The sequence below is a fragment of the Bradysia coprophila genome (assembly GCF_014529535.1).
Source record: "Bradysia coprophila strain Holo2 chromosome X unlocalized genomic scaffold, BU_Bcop_v1 contig_12, whole genome shotgun sequence".
In the NCBI taxonomy this organism is placed as follows: domain Eukaryota; kingdom Metazoa; phylum Arthropoda; class Insecta; order Diptera; family Sciaridae; genus Bradysia; species Bradysia coprophila.
The window spans coordinates 1670296-1690244 of record NW_023503293.1 but is presented as its reverse complement, the minus strand read 5'-3'; the positions used below and the strand labels follow the sequence as shown (position 1 = coordinate 1690244).

General features: G+C 31.8%; 1 protein-coding gene across 17 annotated transcripts in view; it reads left to right on the top strand.

Annotated features, from left to right (window-relative positions):
• Window positions 1–19949, top strand: part of LOC119067561 (tensin-2) — a 158140-nt gene that overhangs the window by 79390 nt on the left and 58801 nt on the right. For 13 of the 17 annotated variants that reach the window (XM_037170629.1, XM_037170632.1, XM_037170628.1 and 10 more), the window contains exon 3: window positions 19886–19933. In XM_037170629.1, coding sequence (XP_037026524.1) covers window positions 19886–19933 — 48 coding nt within the window. Of the gene's footprint in view, window positions 1–10519; window positions 10877–13794; window positions 14011–19885; window positions 19934–19949 lie in introns of those variants that run through there. The other 4 variants (XM_037170644.1, XM_037170641.1, XM_037170643.1 and 1 more) reach the window with 4 other exon arrangements.

The window sequence follows — 19949 nt, the reverse complement described above, 5'->3', positions numbered from 1 at the left end:
AAATTTACGGAAAAAAAACGTTTAAGAATAACTGACTACTTTCCTCTTCTCCTGTTATAAATTCGAATCTTAGAACCGAATGAAAAAATACTTTCTTTTTTTGCGTCTCAACAATAATTATAAAATTGAAGTGAAAATTAATTCTATTTTCGTACTCATTTTGTTTTTCGTAATGGTGCTCTTGTATTTTATTTGCGGTGTGTATATACAACATTATGACGGGCAATAAAAAATTAAATTTGCAAGAATTCGTCTATGATATTTTAAAATTAATGGAAATAAAAATCATTCGTTTTTGCATTTCAAGCGCTTTTATGCGAATTGGTTTCGCTGTTAATGAAAGAAATTTACTTGCAATATTCTTGCATTTCATTCATTTCCACAAAATTATATATAAAAATATCGAGTAGAGAGAAGTTATTTCCGTTTGCCATTTCTTATATTTGTTGCATTTTCATTTTAAGAAAATATAAATTCGTTTCGATGTTCTATGTTCGTTGCGTTTTTTTGTACGGTTAAAAATAATGTAACGATGTACATGACGTAGGAAAGGATGTGATCGAAATATACATCATTTTTATACAATTTCTGCAACTTTGTTCAGATTCCTCATAGTGAGGAGTGTTCAGAGAAATATAGAATCATTTTCCATAATTGTTTCTAGTTTAAAGGTTTTATGAATGAATCGAACTCAGCCGGTTTCCTATTCTAATTGTACGTAATTGCAATTTACAATTTCGATTAATCGGGATATCAGCGATAATTTTAAATTTACTAATGAGTGGTTTTACATTTCACTTTTCCGTTACTTTGCTATGGCAAGAGATCGAAGATCGAAACACTACCCCGGGTAAATTTTTTTTAATTGGTGTTCTCAGAAGCGGGTTAGGATTTTCAACGCTCTGGGATATGACAGCCCAGCTCCAATTTTGCTTAAAAGTTACTTGATACTAAAAGAAAATACGTCTTGAAGTTCACTATTATCGGTTTTGCGAAATTTTCATACAATTTACAATTTTACGAATTTGGTTTCAATCGATGGGGAATAAAATTCCTGAGGGTCAAGTTTGTAGAATGGCAATGTCGACCTAATGATCTGTTTTTTACGACTCGAAAACTTGAGCAATCCTGAACCGATTTTGGAAATTTTAGTTTTAATTTTAGAAGTAACATTTTGTTATGGTCACGTTCGTAGATAATACCGAGCTCATGATCTCGGAGTTGTTTCAAGAAAAAATCCCATTTTCCTGATAGGACAATAACTGGGATAGTTCTTCAAAATTTTCAAAATATTTGTTTCATTGAACAAACCAGTCTGCTTCAAAGGTGAACAAAATCGATCTATTGTTTTGGGAGCTATTCACAAAATGGGCCACTAAGTACTGATATTTCAGCACTAGATAACCAAAACTTATCAATTTACAATCTTTAGACTGCTACTATTTTGCCATTACTCCTTAGTTAGTAATACTTTATAGGAATTTTTATAAATCTCTTAACTTTGCGGTAGATTCGTACGGCTATTGAATGCTTTCATTAAAATAATAAAATGTTACATCCAATCTTCACATTCACCTAGGATTCTTTCTCCATCTTAATCCGAGCTACTTTTCACAGCTTGAAATCACAAATGCGACTTTTACTTATTGCAGACGGCAAGCATATGACCAGTATTATTATCGAGGCCAATTACTTCCACCGGTCAAAGTATTTTTAATCGGTTGATTTAAAATCTTGTACTTCAATTTTTTTAACATGTATTTTACAACATAAAGGACGATATTACCCAGAGATTGTCATTATTTTTCTCGTCGTTATCGATAACAGATGAATAGCCGTATGTGACAGATTTATAATCTACTGTGACTTCAGCCAGCTGGCCATTGGTTTTTCAATAAATTAAAAACATTATAGAGAAGGCGGTGACAATTTTTAAATTTCTCGCTTTGGGTACCATATACATAATGTGAAACATAGCTAACGCCGACCCGTACGAAACACCTATTCGTATCAAAAGCCTTTAATGTGAAACTCTTCATTTCTCTTACTTCATTTTCTTCTCTGCTGAAAAACTATTCTCCCTTTAAAATCACTTACATTATCCACTCTTTGCCTTGTTATCATATACAACTAAATTGCCGGAGGCAATATAGACAGCCCCGTACGAAGACAAATTTCATAAATTCCTATTTAAACAGCTATATACCGCTATATTTAACTATATTTCACTATAAATAAACATTTCACAGATAAATATATGCTATTATATAGCTCTATATGCCTGTATATAGCTCAATATAGCTGTATATAGGTATATATAGATGTCCATATATGTAATCCCTGAAACCCCTCACACTTAACACATTATTTCCATGTTAACAGAAACTCTCTAAGCATCATTTTTCCCACTTTATATCACTTTTAATAAAATCCAATATGGCCGCCGGCAGCCATTTTGTTAGGAGACCGGAAATAGTACCGACGCTTTACATTCGTTAATACCTTTCAAACAAAAAAAAATTCATGAAATTCGGTCAAAATTTACTCGAGATATTGACAAAATACTCCACGTTCACTGTACGGCCGAGTAGCCAGATAAGAGCTCACTCCAAGAGACCTAGCTCACGCTCCGGAGAACATAATTTCATAAACTTTTTTTTCCCTGTACGGTCAATACCTATCTAATAAAGCTAAAACGAACGAAATATGTTCAAATGTGGCCGACCTACACAAGCAAAAACTGCTTGCCGCCCTGTGCCTGTTCCACACCAAGGGGTCTAACTCACGACTCGGTCATCCGATTTCCGCAAAAAAAATTTTTGTCGATCGGTATTGTAAATACCTTTTATTTGACGTATCACTTACAAGTTTAACGTTTAAATGTCCGGAGATATCTTCGAAAAACCGTAAAGCACTTATTGGGCCACAGCTCGGGAGGGGTCGATCCAAAATCACTCATCTTCGAACTTAGCCTGTCTTTTGACATTACCAAACGGGAAAAAAAAGAATTTTCAAAATCGGATGCGTTTTACTCAAGTTATCGTGCAGACAGACAGACGGACAGACGGACATTATTTTTTTTCGCGGATTTGGCATCTCTAGACAACCACAATAGGTTTCCCCTTACTCAGGGAGTCCAATTCGACGTGTTACAAACGTATGCGTAAACCTATAAGACCCCAGTACTTCGTACGGGTCTAAAAATGGCATTCATTTGATATTTTCGTCTATTTGCTCCAAAATTTTCCCAGCACCCTGTGCAAACGGCAAAGTCCCGAAATGGACTTAGGTTAATCCGCCCCTGGGTATTCTGATCTCTAAATACAGTCCTCCGTTTCAAATGCATAATGAACCTGTATTATTTTAAGGGAAAGATGTGCCTCTCAATATTGCCAATGATATTGCCTGCAATCCAATTCAAAAAAAAAAATTGTACGACAATAAATCAAAGTGTATCTTGTGAGTCGCGCATAATTTATCTCTGTTTTTTTAAACGTTTTTCCATTATTTTTTCCTGTTCACAAGAATATCATTAAACGTTGACTAATTGCCCTCTGCTACAACAATTGCTATACATATTCAAAATACAAATTGTTTTAAATAAAGCCACATTCGAATGGAATTTTAGTTGTTTATGATACAAATTTCCAATCTGCACGTGTTATGAAAAAAAAAACGATGTAAGCTACTTGTGGAAAAAAAGAAGAAATAAAAAAAATTGTTAAGTGTAATAAACAATAAAAAGCAACTTTATTGATCGATTAAAAAGCTTTAAAACAACGTCTGAAGTGATGCTGTACCTTCAAGAGGAGAAATAATAAATGGTTTTACGTTAATAATCATAAAAATAATTTCGGATTTTTTTGATCTTTTCCCTCAAATTTGAATAGTGTGTTTCAGTAAATAAAAAGTGAAACAAAATGGAGTTATAAAGATAATTCCTGGTTTCTTTATATGTTTGGTTGAATTTTGAAACATTTCGGCTAAATTGATATTGCATCTCGAGATAAGTTCGGTCGTATAATTATACGCATTTCGTAGTAAGTCCTCTCGATCAGGCAATGTGTGGGAATTAAACAACATTTCATTTGTACCCGATGGCAACGATATAGTTTGAACGATGTTAATCGAAATGATATAGTCATTATAATACAGTTTAACTGGTGTGTGCTTAACTATGTCGACAGAGTGGAGCGACGACGAAAAATCGATTAATGGATTCATATCGGCATTTTATACATTCAAGACTTTTTAACGATTTAATTTAAATATCATAATTAATGGCATAAATGTAAGGAGTCAGAAACCTCAACATTATGTGTCTAGTACTCGGTACCGAGGACAAACCAATGTGAATGTTACGGCCAATGTAAATTATTATACCGTCAGCCCTATAAAATTTCTAAAAATTCTAATGCAATAACTTTTTCAATATTTCCCAGTGCTTTCTAACTTGTGCAGCCTAGTTCCAACCGGAAATTCGGAAGTCTTTGGACCAAATATTTAGTTTTGCCAAAGCAGAAGTACTAGTGCCAATTAACAATAGATTTCAAATTGACACCAGCTTGTTTTCTTGAGTTATAGTCCAAATAATCTGCAGGGCAGTAGCTGATTAGCTGTAGCAGCCTAGTTTTAAGTTGAGGATTTGTGTCATGTAAGACGTTAGGTCCAAACTTTTATAACTAAATAAACGGCGGAAAAACGGAGAGGATGACTTCAAATTTTCAATTTTGAGTGAATGAGTGGATGAACAAAAGAACCGCTCTCCTAATCACATTTCAGCACCCCTACGACTTCATTACTTAGGCTTTCTATCGGGTCAGGTCAACCATAAAAATTCGGGTCAAGTCATATTAGATGTTGACCTGAATCTGTGACCTGATTACTTTTTATGCTAACTCGGATCGTTTTTGACTACGCTTGAAACGGAGCAGGTTAGATGAAGCAAATCAAACTCAATTATTTTGTCAGATCAACCTGAAAAATAGAAGTCCACGTTAACATTTTGGTCATCAGGTCAACCTACTCAATGACCTGAAAATTAGGTTATCAGGTCCGATCAGGTTAAACCATTGAAGTAAAGCCGTTGAAGTAAGTAACCTATTTCTGTACTTAAATCCATTTTCCAAACATTCTGTAAATTTTTAGTTCAGGGAATAACTGCGACTACCAATTTGAACTCTCGCTAGCTCTAATTCCTAGGGAGAAAATAGATACGACTCACGATCATTTCGAAAGAAGTTATATCTTCCTTAAAATATTACTTCTAAAATTGGACACTAAATTTCAACATTTATATTTAGTGTGCTGCAGTTGAGTTAATGTGTTATGGTTTAAGAAAATATTGTCATTGCCGAGCAATTTATTCAAAACTGACAAATATATGGAAACATGGCATAGTACTACGTTGAATATGATTTATATGATCGCATAAATCGTATTTTTTGTGATGTATCAGTGATATAAATTCTGACGTCAAAAAGAGAATATTTATGTTCAAAGAATATCAGAAAGGTTCATAAATTATCAGCGTAGTTCATATTTTTTTAGTGCAAACTTCTGTCCGATATTTGTTTACAGTTTCTGAGAAATACTTCTTTGAAAGTCCGAAATTTCCTTTCATTTTTGACAGTTGTTTTGCGGCCTCAACAAATCGATAGTTTTCTGTTTACTGTAGGGAGAAAATAGGAAATTGCAACAAGAGCCAGAGCGAAGCGAGTGAAGCGAATTGCTCTAGTTTAAAATTTCTTTTAGGTCCAGAGGTGAAAACACCGCTTTAATGTGTGCTCGGTGCGAAAAAACGGTTTTTTCCACGAAATGTCAAAATCAATTCGATATGATAATTTAACAAAAACAGAAACAAAGTGACATTTCAGGCGTGAAAATTTCCATTTTCTCCCCCACGGAGGCAACATTTTTTGGATTTAATTATACCAATTTTAGCCGATTGCATTAAGTGGCTTATCCATCCATTACCATAATTGGGTAGCAACTTGTTTAGGGATCGAAACATGAATGTCGTCATTCAGTTAAGATGGTAGTAAACGTGTCGATTCTAACTAATTTGGGTTATTTTGATCCTATTTGCCTGACGTGGGAGAGGAGGGATGACAAAAATTCAATAAAATAGCATGACTACGTCATGTGAAATTCCGTCCTCCTCATTTCGAACGTTTTCTGTCCTATTCCTTCTTACAAAGAAATAAAATTTTGCATTCTTATTTACAACGGAATAGCATATAAGATCTGTTCCATATCGCATACACAAGAATAGTATCAATAAATTTTACAATTTTTTAGTCACTCGTAGTTTGATTATTCATTTCTTGGCTGTTGAAGGTCGAATTATCGATTTTTCGACAGAGAGAGCCACGATATGACACATTTTTTATTTAATTTGAATATGCCAAGAACTGGTTCTAAATAACGACAAAAACCGCAACACATCTTTTATATCATTTGGTCGCGAACTGTGCAATTTGGACATTATAAATATTCAAAAAAAATTCCAGTTTCTGTTCCGTTTTTGCACTCCGGGTACATTCATTTACAATCTTTTTATGGAAATCTGAAATATTTCAAGGCTGAATTGATAAGGATTAATAAATCGTCGTTCTTTTAAGTATAGAGAGGACGATGACAATATAATACACAGATATTATTCACCGCTGCGCTCCTCTTATGAGCGTAAAGTAATAACGTGTGATAAATCACTTCGTATATGTATTTCAAAAATGAGAGAAAAAACAAATCTCGAGAAATATTATAAAGTAGTTCTAAAGCTGACTTCGTTCACAATATTTTTAACCTTAACATATATCTCCTTGATCGCTAATTAATTGCAAATCATTATTTACATATATTGCTTTTCAGAGACCTGGCAAAGAATATAACTAACGTAAAATTACAGGTGTATTGACGTGTTTCAGAATTTATTTAATCTTTTTTTCCCCTGAAAAGAAAATAATAAAAAAAAGAAAAACATTTTAAATGAATTATGCAATAAATAAGTGAGGCATATAATTAACGTTTTGTTATAATGAGACATGGTAATTATGTCAGCAAATTGATGGTTAAATAATAAACGACTAAGTGAAAACGTTAATCTGATCTTGTTTACTTAAACAAATTGGTTAACGAAGAATTTTAAATTATTTAAATTTTGTGAAATAACAACCAGCATTTATAAGAACATCATCGCAGTAATTAGTTAAATAAGTTTTAATGCAATGAATTCAATAGATCGGATAGCAATTTGGCAAATCTGTTAGTTTTGATCTTTAATTTCTTAATGTTGATACAGTTAGAGACAGTGATATTTCATGATGAATTTGCATCAGCTGGTCGGTCGGTACATACATGCGCGCGTGTAAAAACAGTTTTGTTTGTATGGGTGGACCAGCTGAAAAGCAGCTGAAGCGAATTCATGCTGAAATATCATTGCCTCTAGGCAGATTCTTCATACTTTGTAACATGAAACTTGTACTTGTTCCCCTGGCCAACTCCTGAAGAGAGATTAAGCTGAACTCTAAGATGCCAATTTTTATAGGGTTTGTTATTACAATGTTAGTTTTACCATCCAATCAATTTGGTTTTTACTATTTAAAAAAACTAATTAACATGTTGTTGTTTTCCCTACGTAAAATGGCTTATTACACACCTAGGGACAACAAGAAAATTTGTTTAAGTCTCGGTTTAAGTTTAAAAAGCGTGTAAAATTCATTACGAAACTCTGATAAAAAGTTGAAAAGTCACTTTTTATGTGAATGTTAACCTCGACTTCGTCTCGGATCAACTTCATGCGAAACTTTTTAAGTTTTTATCCCTTGTCATGTAAATAACTATTTTAATATGACTTATGTCGTCATGCAGTGACTTTTTTTTGAATCACTACAGTTTGTTTATTTTCAGTATCATAAATTGCCGAATAGTATTTTGTGCACCGTGTTGTCTAAAGTCGATTTTTGTAGCACTAAAGTAAACACAAGTATGTAAAGAATCGTTTCCACCATACAGTTGATTGTTTGAATAATTAAGTTGTCTACCGCCGTCAAATGAAACCAATGTAGAACAATTACATGAAATTTAATTTTCGGTCTAGACCGAAACATTCACATTTCAACACTATCTGCGACCACTAATTCTGTCGTATTTCGATACATTGTTGCAGAAAAATGTTTTCATTCATATGAAGAGAGTGTTCTCATACTAAATTTAAACAAATCGTCATCTGTTTTATTTTTTCTTAACAAGTACTTTAATCCAACAATTTTTCTTCGTCTGATGATCTAATTTTGTAGTTTCTATTTTTATAAGTTAATAATTAATATGATTAATTTATTAACATTCGCTTCAAAAAGTTTGCAGCTAATTTGAATATATACAATTTTAGTGTTGTTTTACTTTCAGTTTTACTAAAATAAAATGGGTGACTCTAGTGGGAAATTAGATTTTTTTTTAAATTGCCAACTAAATTTTTGAATATTTTATTTAGGTATGTGCACGATAAAATAAACTTTCTGCAACTGCGCTGCAAAAACTGAACTTTTGCATGCGTGATTTGGGTCGAAGGGTCTTTTTTTCTCTGGTTTTCTATGTTTTACTTGTCACCACTAGTTGTGAAATGGATTTTCATATATGCTTTTCGTCACTAGTGGTGAAATAGATTTACTTTTCACCACTCCTTCTGAATATCTGAACCATTAAACGTAAATGAAAATGCTGCCCTGACCAAATTTCGAACCAGCGTCACCAAAACGCAATGCTTATCGAGCAACACCTCTAACCATTCGGCTATTGAAATATTATAACCGCAGTGAACCAATTTTTGAAGCGTACATAAATGCAGTCTACTCGATCGTTCATTTTTGATTCCACGTTGCGAAAGTGGTAGTTTTTGTCACACGATGTGGTTATCAAACTCGCTTCGCTCTTTTCAAAACATCGCATCTAGTGACAAAAACTACAACTTTTCGCAACTAGTTGTATAAATAACTATCATGCGATTCTGTGACGGAATTGAACGGTTTCTTGCCTCTTTGTAATATCGTATTGAGGAAGATTGTTACACGGATATTCGAGTGTGGCTTTAGACTGCGAAATGGTTATTTATGACATCGGGTGCAAAGTACTTTATTAGGCAATAGTTGTGTAATCATAACGCAAAGCAGATCTAAAGTTTGCAAATTTTGCACATTATGATGCTGAGTTGCATAAAAGGTTTTTTTTTCGCATTCTGAAACTATCAGTGATATCTCATATTTATACCTAAGAATTATTTAGTAGCGATGTGTGAGGTCCGTCGAAACCTTCGACAAACTTCATTCACATTGGCCACTCCGCCACTGTTCACATCCTGAGAAACTACAATGCAAATGTCAACAATAACAATAATCATTACCATTTGTCAAGTCTCAAAAATAATCCAATATAAGGAGACTAGTCATAGATACATGGGCGTGAACGTTAAGCAAATCACGTGACACATTTTTATATAGAAAATACAATTACTTTTTTCTCATGATTCGCTTAACATGTCCATGCATAAAGCTAAGACTAGTCACTTTATATTGTAAATATTTTTGCCACGGTCTTTTATGATGTGACAAATTTTGCCAACAATAGCCAACAACTAGCAATACAATTTCATGCGATTCATGTTGCATAAATAACTATTTCAAGAAGTAACGAAACTAACGAACTTGGTTTGGCTGACAATAGAATTTGTTTGCATAAAATTTTGTTTTTAATTTAAAAAGAAAAATGAATTTACTCGTCTCACATTATTTGAGTGCATTTTTGAGTGTTTTTTTTACATCAAAAAGAACAAAATTTGCTGCATGTATTAACGAAATATACTTTGCCAAATACTGCAATGTCAACAAGGTAGTTTAGTTCATGAAACTGTTTTAAGCGAAATATTTTACAGTATAAATAATCATTGACGCTATATAAGCGAACATCCATATATATATATATATATATATATATATATATATATGTAACACGTATAACATACATAACTCTTTTTTTTATAAAACACCAAGCCAATATATATTCTATTCCGGTGTATTAAAAGATGTCAACACAAATAAAGAATATATAGCAATAAAAGAAAACCGCAAATCACATGCACGCATGGAATAACATGCAAGTTTTGAACAACTTTTCTATTCCGAATAAACCAACATTACGCGACTAAAATCGAACTCTCCTTCTTACGTATAAAATTGACTATAACAAAATATCTTTTCGTACATTTCAACTAAACCGAAAAAGTACCTCCACATTCGACTTGACTGATATATACCATACACCACCAATATAGAGCTATGCGCGTCTCTGACAAGACCCCGCGAATCTGTTCGCGATCGCGAGAATTTATAATCCACACACAATGTAAAAACTGTGTTTTTGTGCTTTTTTCTACATGACGTTCCTCACTGGTGTGTCTATCTAACGAATATTGCGAGTGTATGTTATTCTTTTTGGCTCTATCTCATACCTTAGTTTTAGTCGCTTTTATACCGCTCAAGTGACCGGACTTACGATAATAACGCATTTTCCCATCATAAAAAAAATATTTTGTTTTTTTTTGTTTTTAGATAAACCAATTTTCGCGTATAATTTTTTGTATTTATTTTTATATACGAAAAGGAATATATAGATGATATAAATTTCGTGCGCTTGTTTTGCTTCGCTTTTCTTTATATTTCTTGTTTCGTTGACGAATCTAATCTTGATGTTGTGATTACAATTTTCGGTTTATGAAATGTGTGGATTGTGCGACGTGCGGTGTACTATAATGCTTTATCGGTTGCAAGTAATTTTATAGTGTACCTTGATTTGATATAAGTTTTTTTTTTTAATTAAGTACGTCAACAATTAGATAAATTTTTAAACATTTATTTTTTGAGTTTAGTGAAGGTGTGAAATACAACGATTCTTTTCCTTCTCTCGAATGAAGTGGTCATATAGATAAAACGAATATTGTTGCGCATTTCCAAAATAAAAGAAAAAAATGAATTCTTATTTTTGAAACAAAGACACTTTTTGTTCGTTAAATATCACGAACAAATGTTTGTTTGCATTCGTCATACATTGCGAAAAATATTTTGCAAATTCATCAACGGCCGATAATTTATTCGTTTGAATTATTTGTGTAATTGTGAAGTGATCAGCCTAAGAATATTTCGTTAAAAATGCATTTTATTGACGTTTCTATGATGTCAACAACCATTTAAAATTGTTTTCCATTGCAAAATTCATCTATTAGTCTCAACATTTTTCTGTGATTGAGTAACGAAACGAGAATGAATAAACTCCATCAACTACCTTAGTTCATAATGTATTTTGTATATTTTTCGTATTAACCTTCGAATTTCAATTAAGCATATCTTTCCAAACTTAATCAAATAAACACCGATCGGTTCGGTTTTTTTTTTTCTTCTTGTTAATTTCCATCTGTTGTACACCACAACCTATCCTATATACTACATCACATCATATGTATGTACACATGTACCGAAAAAAAAAAATTCAAAAATAAACAAAAAAAAAATTCTCATTTTAATTTTTTTTTTAAACTTCGTTTTCATAACATAAACATTTTCGAAAATGATATTAGAAATAAAATAATGTTTTGTGTTATTCTTAATCATGAATCAAGAAAATGGGAAAAACTAAGAGATTCGAAAAAAACAAAATATAATTAAGTTATTTAAGTATACGGCAGTTGTGTTTACATGGAGCTTCTTCGCTGCCTCTAAACAACTATCATCAATTTTCGGTTCAAATACATTATACCGACGTTTCCGAAACTAATTTCTACCAAATTTTCTTTTCAAAGCGCTACGACCGTGGACGCACGTGTACCTTCCAGATACGTTAAATTCTTAACCATTTATAATCTAATAATAACATTAGATTATTAATATTTGATTTGTAATTATACTCGTACACTGACTACCAATTTAACGATTAAATAGGGGTTGTCGGATATAATATGTGTCGCTATACAGGCAGGGTTCGTTCATTCTAATGCCAAATGTCGGTCACTTCTCGATAACTATTTTAAGAGAAAATCAAATATCAGAGTCATTTCATCACCGTGTCTGTGTGTTATATTATTCAATTTTCTCTGTATGTCCTAACTAACATTTTATGGATGCGTTTTATTTTCACAAACATTTTCACTCTGTTTAAATATACATTTTCCTATATTACACATTTTTTTTAGTCTGGTCTGGTTTGCCTATATCTCCATCCCATCCAGCTATGCGTCCGTTTGTTTATGTAAACAAAATAGACATGTTACTATGGGCAATGGTCTGAACATGTAATTAATTAGGTTGTAATTAATATAAAAAATTCCGATTTCAATGAGGATAGTGAGATGGAGAAAAAAAAAGTTTATGGCACATCGTAAAAATGTCTTTAAAAACGCATTTTCGAGATTAGAGATTTTTTTTTTCAAGATGGCTTTTACGTATACAGAATTTTTGTGTTCTCGTTTCGTTACTTGAGACAATAAAAGTGTTTCATAGCTGTATTGATTAAGCCGTCCGCACGGAAATTAACGATTTATGTTGTATTCAGACAGGATATGCCTTTTGTTTATTTGTGAAGCATACAAAACAATACAACGACTGATGAAAATTAGTAATTACCCATCTATCCATCAACCAATTAAGTTCATTATTTTCTTGAAGAGCTTGTGAATTGGAACGCAGATTATCGTCCAATTTTTTTAAAAGTAATAATAACATTATCCCATCGACGAGAAATGCTGTGTTCGGTAATAACACGTTTAAAGGTAGCGTCGAACGAATATGTTTGACTTAGAATATCCATTGATTAGTGATCATTTTGAGAACAGCGATAAATTCACATACCGGTTTGTCAAATTGCAAGCTAATTCAGCGAGTATTAATCTTTAAAGAATTCAATTCTATTTCAAATATATGGACAAGAGCCAATCGGAATCGGCAGCCCATGATCCCATGAGGATGACTATCATTCAGGGCTTATTATTCGGAATTTGAGTTCTTAAAAATTTTGACATATTCTTACAAATTCTGAAATATATTGAATTTGAGAACTTTAGGAATTTTCAACAATTACAGTTTGTTTTCCTTCCGAAATACAATTTTTGATTTAAAAGAGTTTTAAAAGTCATCGAAGTTCACAGTCAATTAAGTGATTCTCACTGAGAATTTGAATTTGTTGGGGGTTTTAAAATTTTGTGTCAAAATATCATTACCTGGAAACACTTTATTGACTAGAAACATCGACGACTTTTAAAGCTCTAAAAAACCTCAAATATGTTACAAACTAAAAAAACCTCTGTAATTCGAAACATTCCTTAAATTTCCCAAAATACCTTAAATTTGTGAATTTTAGAAGGTTTTAATCTTAAAACTTTCTAAAAATTCTTACAAATCCTTAAAGGCTTTTAAAAAATTCGAAAATTCTTAACAATTCCCGAAAAAAAAAATCAGAATTATAAGCCGTGCTAGCTCCTTACGTACCAAAAATCCCCCTTGAGAAAATCGAAAAATAACACACAAAAAATTGAATGTTAAGTTTCGAGGATGTGCATTATAAACGCAATTTTTGACATATACATTTAGGTTACATACACAAAACTGAAAAGAATTCGAAGTTTTCACACTTGTCGAACCTTATTAAATTTTAATAAATTGAACAAAGAGAGGAAAAAAGTCGTTGTACAAAATTGAAATTGTTTTTAGTCATCCATATTTCCAATAATATTTTAAAAATCTATATAACGTCGTCGTGTTGTACATAGCATAACAGCCATGGTGTGTTATTTGAAGCAGTGCAAAGTGAATAAAATATAAACGGGGAAAAAATAAAAAATAAGTTTCTACAAAATTAATTATATATTGGATACATAAACCACATCAAACAGCAGTAAATTTAACACCGTCATCAAAAATGATTCGTATAAATTCGCAATCATTTAGTTTAGCAAGTACATTGAAAAAGGTAAAAAATTCGAAGAAGTTTTTGTTTTGTTTATTTTTTCTTTACATTTTTATCGAATAACAATTAAATATGTTTCCGGTGCGCCCTAACGAAATATCAAAATACCGAATAAATGTATTGATGACATCATCATGACGATCTATTCAAAGAAAAATATAAAGAAAATAATCCGATACCGTCATCATCATAACCACAAAGAACTGTAGCGTCAATTCGGTGAACAATTTAGTAACGCCCCGAATGTGTAAGGAAAGTGTTTCTCGTAATATAAAATGATTAATTAATTAATTAAAAATTAATTGAAATTGAAAGCGTCAATCGATTCTAATTGTTAAAATAGTTACTGAGTTGGCATTAATGTTGAGCAAGTTGTACAATAAATTAGAGTTTTTTTTAAACTTAGATGGTTCTTTGTGCAGTTAAAGATTAACGAGATTGCACTTCCCTACTACATTATAATCGGCATTCAAATATGCTCATTTTTAATTGTTTTATTTTGAATCGTTGCCATTACTGTTCCATTATCATTAGATAACAAATTTTTTCAATGATATTGCTTGTAAGAAAGAGCGAGGGTTGTCGCACTTCAATGTTGTTTATTACATCCCTTACGATTTACAGAAAACAAAATTAGTTGAGAAATTCTACTTAGATACCCGGCAAATAGGTTTGGTGCAGTCTATTTAGTTCATTTAGTCCAAGAAGTGCGTACCACCTGAGCGAGATTGCTATGGACCGATGACACTCGAATTATGCCAAATGATCAGCTTATCAAAGAGTTTTTTTCCGATGCTTTGCGTAAGGTTTGTTGAACCGAGACGAGGTCGAGGTCAATGAACACGCGAAAACGTGACTTTTCATTTTTCGCCCGAGTTTTGTTGAATATTTTACTTGCTGAGGGTGCCGGAAAAAGTGCTTGATTGATGAAAAACTTGGCTTTCGGTTCGAAAGCATTTAGAGAATTTCATTTTAAGAAAAACACTGATTCCACACCCGCAACCTGCAGCTTAACACTAAAATATAGAATCTGGATTTTAATTATTTTCATGTTTTAGACGAAATTTATGTGGAAATTTATATGAAATTTCAATCCATTTCAACTCCAAAATCAGAAAATATGTCGGTATCCACTTTACCACGAGTGTAACGTTGATTATTTCAAGCGTACCGTTAAAGAATAGGTATGCCAATACACATAATGATCAAATAATGGCAAGAAAGTTTATTATTTGAACCGCTAAATATTAACTAACTCGGCAATAAAATATGCTAAAACTTACATATTCCAGCCATATGAACAAAACAACGCTACGAACGGCTTTCGATATTTATTTAAACACGTTGTTTATCAAAAAAGCCGGTTTGTTTTGTCCGAGGAGCCTTTCAAATTCGCGATTTTTCTACTAATTAACGAAATTTACATAATACACCAATAATTCTATGTTTTGTGTGAGTGTGTTGCTTTCTGTTGTTCGTGCGGAATTTATAAATATTTAATTTTTGTGGAACTAGCTTGACCGGTGAATAATCTTTTTATATTTAAATGATTTCATCGGGATAAAGGGAACCAGAACAAAGACGAAGTTTTTAATTACAGCTTGTTGATTAAAATGATTTTCATTTCAATTTTTTTTTGGGTTGTTTTGTTTGCTGAAAGGTTAAAAAGATTACCGAAATTTATTTAATTTTTCTCCATGTTATTGTGAATTAACTTCATAACTGAATTTTAAATATGTCTTTAATCGATTGTTTGAATTTGCATCTGCTCATCCCAAAACGATATTCAAATGTGACCAATACACAAGGATCTAAATGTTTGAAAAAACGTTTCGAGTTCTTAAGAAAATAAAAACAAAATTTTATTTATTATGTTAAATGCTAAGAGCACACATCCAACCATTTTATACTTTCATAAGAAAATCAAACAAAAAAATGTCATGACATCAACCATCTAATAATAGTAAAATTAAAATATTCTTTTTTTTTTCGAATAGATTTAGTTGTATTGTAGATTGTATCACACAAAACTATATGTGCGTCCTATATGCATGCATATAGTTAGCTTTTTTATCATCTCTTTTGCCTATATTTTTTATTACTTGTGTGCCAATATTTGCATAATTTTATTATACAATCCCAATGGCTACAAAATATTGCTAGGAGCTTATGTCTAGTTACAAGTATTTGGATACAAATTTTAAAATGCCAAAAGCTCAGTCTTTGAGGTTCTTTACTCATTGTGGGGAATTTGACCTACCTTAAAATTCAATGTCAATTTCTAATGACATATTATTGAAGATGGAAAAAGTAGCTCTGTAACATTAATTAGTATTTCAATCGGCCCAATATTTGATACGCAATGATTGTTTGGAAAACAGTTTCCTTCGTATATCTTTTTTCCAAACTCCTATCTGTTCTACGCGATTCTGGGCCGATTGAAGTACTAAATACTGTTCAGGAGTCCTGAGGTCCGTCAAGTAAAAGTTTAATTTTTGTTCTGTTTACAGTCTAAAGAGAAATATAGAAAACTGATACCGCTCCTGTACGAAGTTCCATTCGAATAAAACAAAATTTACCGAAAATCACTTAAGCTGAGAAAAAAAAACATTAAAGGCAGAGAGCTCTGAAGCCGTAACTCACGAGCCACTGTCCCGACAAAGCAATAGTCTTGATAGCTCACAGTACTTTGTACGGGGCTAAAAATTTGCTGATGGCGTCATTTCTAGTAACATTAAACAAATTCATGTACTTAATTAACTGAATCGTTTTTTTTTTTAAATATATATGTCGGCATTCACTAAACTTAATAGTCTTTGGTGTAGCTTAAAGCTAAAAATCCTTGTAATCGTAATAAAGTTGTATTATTTGTAGTCTGAATAGATTTACTATTCGCAAGGTGGAATTAATATTTCCAGCGCCAGGTGCTACACATCTTCTTCGCCATTTTTTTCACATTCAGATTTGATTTTTGTGAAGCTAAATTATTATAGCATAAACATAGACTTTGCCGAAAACTTCAAAAATGTATTTTCCATAGGAGAAGACTTTCTGAGATTAATAATTAAAAGATTATTATTTTACCTTATTGTTAATCTGGTTCTGACTTATTTCAAAAGTACTATTGGCAGGGTTAAAAAATATCTTTCCATTTTTTCCCAACATTTTCCCAATTTTTGTAAAAAAAAATTTTTGTGAAAAAAGGTAAAAATTCCAGGAAAATTGCAAAAATTTAGGAAAATATTGTAAAAAATGGGGAAAGGTTTTCCTAAAAACAGTCCCAGACTATTCGTATACGTGTTGAGATATTATTTTTTGCAGAAAATGTCGAGAAGATCTATTCTTTACAAGGTTGAGCAAATAGTGTGAAGAAACTAAATACGTAGCTGAAAACTGATATCACAATATTTTGGCTATTATTTTCCTGTCTCTTATATCCTCAATCGGTGAAAACGTCAATGTACTGACAATTATTTGTTTTTTATATTTTAACTTTAAGTCATCAGAAAAAAAGTTAATAAAAAATTATTAAGACCTTCAGCATCTTATTAATAAAATAGACAAAATGTTTACATTAAGTATACATTTCGCTTTGGGTGTCTACTTATTTATTCTAGTAACGTTTGGTCGGAACAAACTGATCGTTGTTTAAAACGTGATGACTAATTGGTGCAATAGACAATTGTCCATTTTCAAAATATTTTTTTTTAACATTTCAAGTTAATATTACTTGTGTTGTCTTTTCGGTACAGACTAGATACTCAAATTGTCTATTGCTTTTGAATACTTGATTGTTTATGACATTCTGTTAATGTAATGTTATCGAAAAGTCATGAATACTTCATGAAATTTGGACGCTACTTTCTTTGGAATCACTAAAAAAAATCACACATTTTATAGAATCTCTAAGATATTTGCAATATATTACAGATGTGAAGAGATCAAAAAGAATCGACTCACAATAACCTTTCCATAAACACTGCATTTGAAAGTTTTTCTTTTACTCTCAGAAAAGTATGGCATTAAGTAAATGGCAGTGTTTCTTTTGCTTGTTTTTCTTCTTCAAAAAACTATTGAAATATTGAAATTATTAAACGTAAATTAAAGGATGAATCGATGATAATTGTGCACTTTAATGAAATTAGTTGCTACATTGAGACTCTTACTCTCACTCCACTGGAATATTGCACACCGAAAGAAAATAATTTGATTGATTATTTACAGCAAATAATTTACTTGAAAATTGCCGTTTATTAAGCACATAGATTGGTATTCTTAATAATACACGACCACCCAATAAATAGCAGCTGGCAATCACTCATGTATGGATATAAGATACAGAAATGTGTGTTTCTCCATCTATTTAACTACAGATAAAATGCAAAATGTGTTCAATTTGCTTGCTTAAACTGCTTAAATTGAATTATTGAATAATTATTTAATCAATGCAAAGCATGTGATTGAAATGTTACAAAAAAAATGGAGTGATTTCATGTTTATAAATTAAAAACATTGAGGTCATAATTTAAAACAGAGATATCTAATCAATAATGACTGAGTGACCTAAAGCGTATGGAATGCACATACTTAATACTCTCTTCATTCAATAACAGCAACGATTATTACCTCAACGTTTGACGAGAAATTTTAAGCTTTTACAGCTAAAAACAAAGCACCGAACCAAGCACTAGAAAATATTTTCTTTTTCCCTTCTCTCCATTATAAAATTGCGACGCAGTAGCATTATACTAACTTTACAAACGTAATTTATATCAGAAATTTCTCTTCAAAATTCTGTTCTCGAGCTTGGCTAAGTGCTATGATGAAAACTTTTGAATGGGACCTGCACCGACATCGTTTATTTCTTTTATTTTCTATAAACTAGAACCAGGAAAACATTACCAGGCAGGATTCGACTGAGTGTTAAGTCGATCAAGTCAATTAAATTTGAAATATTGACACCTTACTCCTACACATACAATATTCCTTGGAAATTCTTTCATACAGTAGTAATCTGCTTTCAAGTTTCCGTTGTTATGTGCACTCATTAGTTATTCAGCGAGATGTGGACAGGGCTTATTATTCGTAATTTCAATTCTTAAATACTTAAAAATTCTCAAAATTTATTAAAAATTCAGAAAATTCCTAAATTTGAGAATTTAAAGATTCTTTGCCGATCTAAATCTTACGAAATTTCGCGAACACACTTTTTCCAAAAAAGTGTTTTCTCGACGTAATTTTAAGAATTTAAATCTTAAAATTCTTTAATAATTGTTCTAAAAACTTCTTAAAGGTTCTGAGATATTACCGAAAATTTCCGATTAATAAGCCCTGGCTGTGGTTCGAACGAAGTGCCGGTTATAAGCGAAAGTTCCACACATAAACCGTCCCAAACAGTTACGTTTGCAACGCTTCATGCCGTTCCGTCGCATGAACAACCCTTTTTTATTTCAACTTTGATAGTGCTAAAATGGTTACACACAGCTAATCACTTTCTTTTTATAGCATAGTTTAATTTCAATGAAATTGTACATCGATTCCATGCGATCGTTATTTTGATTTAATGTTCCCCGATTCCCTGACACTCCCTTGTGATAATCTTATACGTACGTATACGTTATACTCATTCGCGAATATTTTCCTATTGAAGGAATATATAGGTGGCAATTAAAGTGAAAGTAGTTCACGAATGGTCAAAACGGGGTTAAACCATTGTATTACGGGTAAATGCTCAGGGATTTAGCAACTTATTGGCACCGTTTGGTCGTCGAAAGGTGTGCTAGGGAACATTAACGTAATTACATTTCAGTTTTATTTTTATTACATTTTTCAGCTTCCGTTTAAGAATTAAGGCTAATTTCCTGGGTTTTTTTTTCAGAAAAATTACGATGCAAAAACGCAACAGTCCATTCCAAAATCACAATCGGTAAGTCAAATTAATT